The sequence below is a fragment of the Montipora foliosa genome, chromosome 3, assembly GCF_036669935.1.
Source record: "Montipora foliosa isolate CH-2021 chromosome 3, ASM3666993v2, whole genome shotgun sequence".
Taxonomy (NCBI): Eukaryota; Metazoa; Cnidaria; class Anthozoa; order Scleractinia; family Acroporidae; genus Montipora; species Montipora foliosa.
This window is the reverse complement of record NC_090871.1, coordinates 66,419,822-66,429,821: the sequence shown is the minus strand read 5'-3', so window position 1 is coordinate 66,429,821 and position 10,000 is coordinate 66,419,822. Positions and strand designations below refer to the sequence as shown.

The 10,000-nt window shown below is 36.9% G+C and overlaps 2 protein-coding genes across 4 annotated transcripts in view; one reads left to right on the top strand and one right to left on the bottom strand.

The window, feature by feature from the left end:
• The window catches only part of LOC137998032 (H(+)/Cl(-) exchange transporter 6-like), a 24,108-nt gene extending 23,049 nt beyond the window's left edge, over nucleotides 1-1,059 (bottom strand). Inside the window, exons 1-3 of one of the 3 annotated variants that reach the window (XM_068844425.1) lie at nucleotides 884-1,059; nucleotides 284-334; nucleotides 89-154 (exon numbers count right to left, since the gene is read on the bottom strand). In XM_068844425.1, coding sequence (XP_068700526.1) covers nucleotides 89-154; nucleotides 284-334; nucleotides 884-931 — 165 coding nt within the window. In that variant the 5' untranslated portion in view covers nucleotides 932-1,059. Of the gene's footprint in view, nucleotides 1-88; nucleotides 155-283; nucleotides 335-691 lie in introns of all 3 variants that reach the window. The other 2 variants (XM_068844427.1, XM_068844426.1) reach the window with 2 other exon arrangements.
• Nucleotides 1,060-1,323: 264 nt separating this feature from the next.
• Nucleotides 1,324-9,195, top strand: LOC137998031 (E3 ubiquitin-protein ligase MARCHF3-like). Its single transcript, XM_068844424.1, has 4 exons — nucleotides 1,324-1,438; nucleotides 3,698-3,830; nucleotides 4,460-4,783; nucleotides 5,673-9,195. The coding sequence occupies exons 2-4, from the start codon at nucleotides 3,711-3,713 to the stop codon at nucleotides 6,021-6,023; spliced, it is 795 nt and encodes a 264-aa protein (XP_068700525.1). The 5' UTR covers nucleotides 1,324-1,438; nucleotides 3,698-3,710; the 3' UTR covers nucleotides 6,024-9,195.
• Nucleotides 9,196-10,000: the final 805 nt, after the last annotated feature.

Sequence of the window (10,000 nt, the reverse complement as noted above, 5' to 3'; positions counted from 1 at the left end):
ATCCTTCATGAAGAAACTAGGAATCCCATCAATGGATTTGGCCAGGTATCAACCACCAGGGAAATAGAACCAAATTAAAGGCAATTACCTTCTTATCTCTTGAAGCAAGCATTTTCGAAAAAGGTTGGTTGTAGCAAACATCATAATCAAGGCTCTGTTGGAAAAAAAATGTGATACCTCCCATATAAACATCAGCATCATATTTATATGCTAAATCATTTTATTGCCAGTGCGTGCAAGCAATATTTATTCTACTTCTGCAAATGTCCGATATCATACATACCTCGTAGTCCTTACAAGGAAGTTTTGCCATGCCACTGTTATTAAGGTCTATCTGTTGAATACAAAAAACAAAGTGTTTTAGTGTTCTTGTTGCACAATTCAAGTCTCCTGGATCCAGTTGATCAAAAGCCAGTTATTAACACCAATACCCCATTCACACCAACAAAACGTGCATGTTAGATTTAATTAAACTGGGTTTAAAAAAATGTAAACCAGTGACAGAACAATGTAGGACTTGCTCTTACGTGAGATTCATGCTTTGATCTGTGCTAAATTTTTAATCAACAAAAATCAGTGTTCATGAATTAAGAGGAAAACACTTGGAAACCATTAGTTAATAATTAATAACTAAACCTCTTCAAATAAATCGATTAAGGTTTGGTGTGAACACAGATGTTTAGCAACATACCATACAAGATTTGAGTTTTGCCCTTTAACAACATATTGCGCGGTAGGAAAACTAAATTCGCACTCAAAATAATGAAGTCTAAGCATCTTGTGGAAACAACTTTGATCCACGAACTACAACTGCAAAGTTACAGCGAGCACGCGATTTACAAACGGGTCAACATCGATCGATGAACCCAGAGCTATTTTGTACCAATTCCTGAGAGTGATCAGTGAGTCTCATTCTTTGTTCTGATTCCATTTTCAAACAAGACTTGTCGTTGAGAGCTAAAAAACATTTCCTCGGTTTAACTTTTTCGGTAATAACATGGTGCTCTTCCAATTTCTCCGCGCCACTGTAATCTACTGGCTCGATCAGTGGCCTGAGAATGACGTACAATAAGATGACACAAGGGTACCCTCGGGCTAACCGCGGTACGCTTCTTAAATCTCTTCCGTTCCCGTTTACGGCAAGCTACCGAGCATCCCTCTGTATTTGCAACAGCGAGTTCACATTTATCTTCTTTTTTCGCAGACCGTCTCAGTTTTACAAACAACTAGCACCATCGGAAACTTTGCTTTCTTTCTCCCTCTCCTCACCCAAGGCACATAATATAATTTGTCGAAGGGATCTGGGTTTGACTATGTAAATACAGTAACAAGAAAAAAACGACCGAAATTTTCCCCTTTGTTCTTCCACAACGATCCCGCGGCTAATCACTTCTATTCACCCGCCCAAAAGTGTTTGCATTCATCATCGATACTTCAGGTAAGAAAAGCATTTCTGGTTTACATCCCAAGTAGGGCTATATCTATTGGTAATAAGACTTTCGGCTAAGCTGTCAACTTGTTCTTTATCTTTAATACCAAAAAATATTTTCCGACCTTTTTTCTCGAAGATCCTCTTAACCTCGTAGCCCTGAAACCACAGAACGCAAGAAAATCCCTTCCAAGAGAAGAACAAGTTTATTTTCTTTAGAATTTTAATTTGTCCTTGGCTAATTGAAAAATCGAACGCGGATGGAACGATATTTACTCTCTTTTCTTTGTTTTATTCTTTTCCCTTGCTCACAGACCCAAGCTTGTATTTTCTTCAAGAATCAGCGATAGATTCGAGCGGTTTTTTTCCTGTTTTATATGATTTTCTAACAGATATTGTTTTTCATTTTACTCAGTTCCGTTTTCCATTTTTTCTAAACGTAGGTTTATTGTTATGAAAGTTCTCAGAGTATATTTGCTTGTCATATGATGAGACTTCACTTGTATAGGCTCATGCGAGCAAATAGTCCATGCATGACCCCCTCGAGCATAATATAAGCTACTACATAGCATAATAATTCGCGATGATCTGCTTGCTCGTTTGTATATGGATTTAAATTCCTGCAAAAGTTTATTGTGATAATCCTTTTTGTCGCATTTCTTTTTTCACTTAACGTGGAGGAATCGATATTTTTTCAGATTTTATTGAATCTGTTTCATGGGGTGAAAAACTATTAGCGGCCTGAAAATATAGAAGTCTTAAAGTATATCAACCATTGCCGTATGCTATGGTTTTTTCCTTACCCTAGCTTTGTCTGTATGTTATTCATTACATGTATAATATTCTCCTGATCAAACTAGAATAGTTTTTTAGGAGTATAATTTTTAGGAGTATAATGATTAAAGGATTAAAGGACTAGTACAATTTTAAAAGGACAGAACTGAGACTTTTCTTTCCCAATAGCTGTGCGAGTGCCAGTACTGTTTATCATATTCTCGATCAGCATCTAGCAGAATATTGAAACACGTTGTAAAACACTGCAGACTGTTGGAAAAACAGTGAGAAATTATTAAAATGATCACAAGAAAATGGAATCATCATAACATTGGGTTATGTTATCAAGAGGTTTTTAATTAGGTAATCTAAGTGGAGCATTTTTTGCATTTTTAGTTTTTAATTCAATTAAAAAATACAAAATCTAGATATCAAGAACCAAGTCAATATAAATTTCCTGATAAAATGCACCCCAAAACACAATCAAGAAGAAATGAGAAAGCATTTTTTAGCTTATTCACCAGGCGCTGGTTCCTGAAAGGTGTAGTAACTCCATTCCAGGGATAAATGTGCCTTATTCCAGGAGTACCTTTTGGAATAAGGAACATTTATCCCTGGAATAGAGTTATTACACCTTTCAGGAACTGGCCCCACTGAGAAGCTCCATGAAGTATTTTGGATTATTGTGGTGGTGTCCAGGGCCTAGTTTTTTTAGGGGGGGGAGTACTGCCATCCACTGGATAAATCAACTCAATTGGTTTTAATGAATGAAATGATATATGAAATAAGTCAAAATTATATTGAACTGTGGATATGAAATCAAGTGAAGCTATGATCCTAGCAGTTGTAAAGTGACCTAGTCGGCTATCTTAAAGTTGTACCCAATTCAAACCTTTTGGAATAAAACGTTTTGTTCCAGGTATTTCCATATCATTTAATTGTGAATTCTACAACACACAAAGACTCTTAATCCCAGGGGATTTGAATTGGGTAAAGCATTGAGTTAGCCGATTAGGTCTATTGCATAGAGAGGCCTGAAAAAAAAGTCCTGAATTTTGCAATTGCTAAAAGTGCATTCATAACTGCAGGGATCATAGCTTCACTTGATCAATTTACAAGTTTTGCTGGTGTTTATCTGCGGGATAGTGATTTATCCAGTGGAATTAGTGTTATCCACCTTTTGAACAACCATGCAAGGCCAGGATTTTACATATTGGCCTGTAGTAGTATCTTTTTTTTTGATAATTGAAAAAAACATTCTTTGTAACAGTTTGGGATTTTAGAGTATGGTGAATTTGGGGTGGCACAATTTGTGACATACTGCTTGGTAAGTATGACAAGAGAGAAAACATCACTGTTTGGAAGAGAACGGCACATGATGGTGTCATTTAAATCAGCTTTTATAATTGGCTGACTTTTTGACAAATTAAGCTTTGACATTAAATTTATCAGCTAGTTTACTGTCATTACTGTTGATATCTTTGTGTTTTACAGGTGAAGTGCCAAGATGACAGGGAATGAGAAGAGCATTGAAGAATGTTCTGCATCTCTGCACAGAGTTCAGGTTGTGTCACCATTCAAAATGGATTCTGAGACGACAACATCACATGATTGTGAAGGGCAACAGGTTAGAGGCAAACACTTGGAATTTTCATATTCTAGACTGAAAGAAGTCATCTGGTATCCCTTATCTGGTGTCCCTTATTGTGTTCATTGAATGATATTATTTTTTTCTATTTTTTTTTATATTCCTAATAAGCCTCACTCAAGAACTTCTCAATTTTCATCACCAAAATCATGAACAACAGCATACATAGATGCATACATATGTAACAGAGTTAACTGAATAGAGTGTAATGTGAAGTGCTAGATTTCAATCCCATATGAACCATGTGACCGTTAGCCCTACAGATGGAAATGGGCCCACACAAGGACAGAGAAAAACTCTGACCAGGGTGGGAATTGAACCCACGACCTTCGGGTTAGATCTCTGCCGCTTAGATCTCGCGCCGCTCTATACATATGTAGCTTATTGGCTTATCCCCAAGGCTCTTTTCAGAGGACTTCTGAAAATCACTATAATTATCAACCGTCAAAGCCAAGTGTCCTGATGTCAAATTCAATGAAATTTGTTTTTAAATAATTGTAAATGGCCTGAACCCAGGAGTCATATCATAATTAACTGAAATACAACTGTCCGGGTTAGTGTAGTCCAACTGGGCAATCATACTTTACTGGAGAAGTTTGTTTTGTTAGGAGGTACCACAGAATAGTCTTGCAACAAGGCAGCAGCGACAGCAAAGGGTCTATAACATGATGAAAGACCTTCAGCAGAAACATCTTGCCACTATTATGCAAGGCCAAATCAGTGAACAAGAGGGTACGGAGTTGCAGAACATTTGCCGCATTTGCCATTCCTTGGGTGATGAACCCCTTATAACACCATGCCATTGCTCTGGCTCAGCAAAACATGTTCATGCGACTTGTCTCCTGACGTGGTTTAAAAAAGCTGTGAAAAACACATGTGAGCTATGTCGACATAAAGTTGCCATCAAGAAAAAGGGAAAACCATATTCAGAGGTGGGTAATTTAATAATTATTATAGGGTTTTTTTGAGGGGGTGGAGAGGAGTGGGTTCTTATTAACAGTTTAATTTATGTTTTTCCTAGTGCAGAATATACAGTGTATAATCTCATTTGTTACAAAAGACTCGTTTATACAGGGTTATAACTTTGACTTGAAACGTACATACCATCCATGATTTTTTTTAAAGCTCAGTTCATTAATGTCATTTATGATAGAATACTTTTCTCCAAGTGCATTTGATGATATGTTACCTTCATTTTGAGTCTAACCTTCAAAAGAGGCACCTTTAATTTCATATAAAATATATTTTATGTGAATGAATGAATGAATGAAAACTTAAATGAAAACTTTATTTAAAACATGGTAAAAATATCAGTATGACAATAGAAAACAAATAAGAAATTCATCTTAAGTAAAATTTTCTATTAACTGGTTTACATATTTGCCGTGTGGGAGTCCGATACAGAGAGCCATTTATCAATTCTTCTCTTGAAGTTGCGTAGAGATTTTGTATTGCGGATATCCTCAGGAAGATCGTTCCAAAGAGAGGCTCCGCTATAACTGAAGCTACGCTTCAGGTAGTCAGTTCTTGGTTTCGGCAAGTACAATTTTTGACTTGCGTCTCGAAGATCAAAGGACAGAGTTCTCGGAGTGAACATGTTACAAAGATAATTTGGGGCGAGCTTATTAACACATTTGTACATGTGGTGAAATGGAGAATAGATTACTGTCTTCTTTAATGTACAATTTGACATGTATTGCTAGGCCCCTGATTGCTTAAAAAACGTGCTAAACTAAAAGTCCCCAAAAGGCAAAAACCCATCACTTACCTGTTTTTCCACAACAGCTTTGATTGACACAACTTTTTTTACTTGATTTTCAGTGGCGCAAGCCTGAGGGAAAACCCATACCTCTGATATGGTTTACAGTTTTTCTTCTTGGACTTTTCCTAAACATGTTTTCCATCACTATCAATGCTTCAGAACTTTGTATGAGCACTGCATGCATCATATTTTATGTCGTAAATGGCTTTGGTGTTGTTCTTGATGCTGTATTTCTGTATTTTTGGTGGACAAAATGTTTGTTTTACTGGCGTAAATGGTGCGCTCTAAACCAGGAATGGTCCATTGTTGTTGGACCTGGTCAGTTAACTCCTCCGCGAAGCAATCAACTTGAAGGGGAACGCAGCAGTGATAGGACTATCTCTTGTATACAAATGCCACATATAGTATGATGTAAAGGGAATACCATAATGAATTATTTTATGGTTACATTATACACCCTGGGCCTGTATATAAAATGTGACCTCTCACAGGAAAACATACACTAACGCTTTTCCGTTAAACTGCTTAAAGCATTGGCAAAGTTTTGGAAAAGCGTTGGAAAAGTGTTGGAATTTACCCGTTCAATAGGAAAACGTTAGTGTATGTTTTCCTGTAAGAGGTCACAAATACTCCTTCTTTCAAAATGGCCGACATTGCAGCATTCTTTTGTTTGCTTGCAAATTAGCCCTTGTTGTCTTGTTCTTAAATTAATTAAACTTAAAATTTTAAAAAATATATTTAACCTTGGATGAGAGAACAATTAAGGGCTGATTTCCAAACAAACAAAATAATACTAAAATGGTGGCCATTTTGGAACAAGGTGTATGGGTGGAGAAAGGTGCACTTTTAAATTACTTTAAATTATTAAGTGTGTGAACCAGAGGGTGTAAAGTGCATGTCACAGGTTGGGGTTGCAGGTCATTATTAATTTTTACCATAACTAACAACCCAAACCTTTACAAAAATTCTAACATTAGGCTGAAACATAATCTCAAGCATATAAAGTGTTTAGGCGTAATGTTTGCATTAGTAAAGGTTTGGGTTGTTTCATTTATGGCAAACAACCGCCCCACGCAACCTGCAGTTTACACCCTCCATGTGTGAACAGACATGCATATATTAAATATTTAATATATATAAAAGAAGGAATTGGGAATGCAATCCTGGTGAAAGGGTTACTTAATCAAGAGAGGTGAGTTACCCAAGCTCCCATGATGGAAAATGTTTAATAATCTTCTTTTTTGTTTGGATCTATATTAGGCAAGGATGTGGTATTACCCTTAGGGTAGGGTGACTTGAACTGAGGAGGGTAACCAAGTGCCTGCCTACCTGCCTGAATTTTTTTTTTTCTTGGCTTTCTGAAACCATGATTCAATAAGCAAAGATTTGACGGTTGTTAGCTTTGGAAATTTTATTATCAAGTTTATAATTATCCAGAATTTCTGTGCAACAAAGAACCAAAAAGAAGCATTTTTCTAGTTGAAAGGTCACACCTATGAACGATATGATTTGAACTTGCATGGTCACACATTGAATTTAAAAGTCACGCATGTTAAGGGAGAGTTGGATAACAGGGTAATCCTTCCTGTAAATTTTTGCTTGTAAACCATGCCTGATTGTTAATAGTGCATTAGACAAGCATTCCTTCTTTATGATATGTCTTTTTCAAGATATAATAATTTATTCTGATGAATCTACAATGTCTCAAATAAATTAAAGAACATTCAGTACGTTTTTTCACTTTTCATAACATGCAACTGTTTCAATTTTTACGACCGCCGGTCAATGTCCCTAAACTGGTCAGGAGTTAAATTGCATTACAGTAGTGACATTTTTGCCTTGTAGGAATAATTATGGTTGCATTGGATGTACAGCAATGGTTTGCTAGAGCATTCTCCAGTGAAGTTTTGTTAGGGAATAAAAAAAATATTTATTATGATAAAATAATAGATTTCTGGTTTAATAGTATTCATCGGCATTTACATATTGTGATCATGTAGGCCTTATCACGGTTTTCGACGCCATCTTGACGGGTAGGCAAAGCGGTCAGAAATTACAGTGATTGTACGGGAATCCGATAGCAAATAACTTCTTCCAAAATTGAAACTTTCACAATTTCTGAATCGCAACGTTAAAATACTAGGTAGAAGATTATATTCACCAAGTTTGAAGGATGTAGCTGGGCTAGAAGACGCTCAGTTAATTTTTTAATTTTCCACACATTTGTCTGTAAATTTGGCTGGGTAGACAAACGTCTAGACGCGGTTCGCGGGAAAAAAATTTAAAGACAAATGTATGGAAAATTCAAAAAAATTAGCTCAGCGACTTATAGGAAAGCCACATCCTTCAAACTTGCATGGTGAATACAATCTTCTACCTAGTATTTTAACGTTTTGATTTCCATACAAACACTGTAATTTCTGACTGCTTTGCCTCAAGATGGCGTCGAAAACCGTGATAAGGCCTATTCACAAGTGAAATCCTCTTCCGTTAGACAGAATAAAACCTGTGAAGTCTCACTCCCAGGGGCAGGGTTTCGTACGCATCTTGAAAACCCTTGAAAACCCTTGGATTCCAGAAGTCCGATTTCAAGGCCTTGAAAGTACTTGAAATTGATTTTAGGTCCTTAAAAGTCCTTGTTTTTTTATTGATCAAGATTGAAAAATATTAATGCTTTAAGGTCTTAAAGTAAATGAAAGCCAGTGAAAACAAATGTTCAAGTAAACAAAGTATAACGTTCTCGAATTTTGCTTGGTTAATTTGTGGTAAATTCTTAATAAAAAAAGTCCTTGAAATTTCAAAGTAGGGTCCTTGAAAGTCCTTGAAAAGTCCTTGACTTTTTGGCATTAAAAAGGGTACGAACCCTGCAGGGGCCAATGGGTTATTTAAAAAACACTGGTCACTGTTCTCTTCTGACTGGAACTTATCAAATTATATAAATTCCTTACAGCTAGACTTTTAGATGTTGTAGTTCAATTTTTTTCCTGGGTTAAAATTTAACCAGGTCAATTTTGATTTTTCCTTTGTTTCAGAATATGATAATGAATATCAGACCGGCAGGTCTAAAACACAGGTCACATTTCTCAGGTCACTCGTTGCAGGTCATTGTTTTAGCTTTCGGAAAGTAATTAACCCTAACCCTCAATTTGGCTAACCCTACCTAGGCCTAAGGTTGGTTCTTAGGCCTACAGGCCTAGGGTTAGCCCGAATTGAGGGTTTTGGGTTGCTTTCAACAAGGTAAAACAATGACCTGCAACAAGTGACCTGTGGAATGTGACCTGTGTTTTAGACCTGTCGATATTAGACAAAGAAAAATCAAAATCAAACTGCTTTGAGCAATTATTTGTTTTAAAACAAGAAAAAAAGTCAACAACAACATTACAACTTCCGTCAGCAACACCACTTGTCCTTGTCAGTACTTATCCTCTATTAAACTTAGATAGCACCTGAATATGTCTTCTTGACATTTTTCAATGCTTTGCAGTTTGTTTGATTAGTAGATGTAGTAGTCAACAAGAAATATGTGAACATAACTTATGATATATTAAAACTCCCTATTTCAAGATACTGAGTGAATCTTAATAGCTCTGTTGTTTTCTTTTTCTTGGTTGTAAGCTAACATTTTAGTCCACAGTTTTCCTGGAATCCAGACAATTTCAGTTTTTTTAAAGCCAAATCATTGTTTCTTGCGGATTTGCCTTTCTAAGCAATATGTTTGTGACTGGATTGGAAAAGTCCGTGGAAAAAGTCTATTCGAATTTCCTGCAAATTGCTGCTCAGTGTCTCGTTTGGTTTTCAATTGCTGGTGTGCAGGAGTGAGGTGATATGGTTGATGATAGGGATACACCGTGCAGGGGCCCGTTTCTCGAAAGTCCCGAATTTTTACGGGCCATTTTCGGGTGTCACAATTCCCTTTGTATCTCAAGAACGGAGATGATTCAATTCGTCAAACGTCACAGTTATTTTTAGTTTTGTTACCTTGAAAACATGTTAAAAGATCTGCTTTCCAAAACAAGCGGTTGGCAGTTTCTCAAATGACTTTTCGGGTCCGAAAGTTTTCGGGACTTTCGAGAAACGGGCCCCTCGAAAGTCCCGAAAACTTTTCTCTTAATACCTGTCTTGGTACAATTAAAGGTCGACACGTAGTCACGTCAGTCACACGCTTGTCACGATCGTGTCGCTTCTATGCCATGATCGTTGGTGTCAGAGTTCGATTCTCTGTAACTCGGTGACTTTTATCGGGTCTGTATAGCCTGCGTGGCCGACGTAATCGGGGAAGGGCAAGGGGAGCGAATCCCCAATCCCCCTCGCTCAGGCCGTGCCTGACGCCATATTGGTAAATCAAAAAAACATATCCTCACAGCCGTACAACTAGCCTTGAAGCATT

What these genes read in the sequence shown, in the direction of transcription:
- LOC137998031 (XM_068844424.1), top strand. Translation starts at nt 3,711, where the DNA reads ATGACAGGGAATGAGAAGAGCATTGAAGAATGTTCTGCATCTCTGCAC. An exon ending in ATGATTGTGAAGGGCAACAG is followed by an intron (nt 3,831 to 4,459) that starts GTTAGAGGCAAA and finishes TTGTTTTGTTAG; the next exon opens with GAGGTACCACAGAATAGTCT. An exon ending in AGGGAAAACCATATTCAGAG is followed by an intron (nt 4,784 to 5,672) that starts GTGGGTAATTTA and finishes CTTGATTTTCAG; the next exon opens with TGGCGCAAGCCTGAGGGAAA.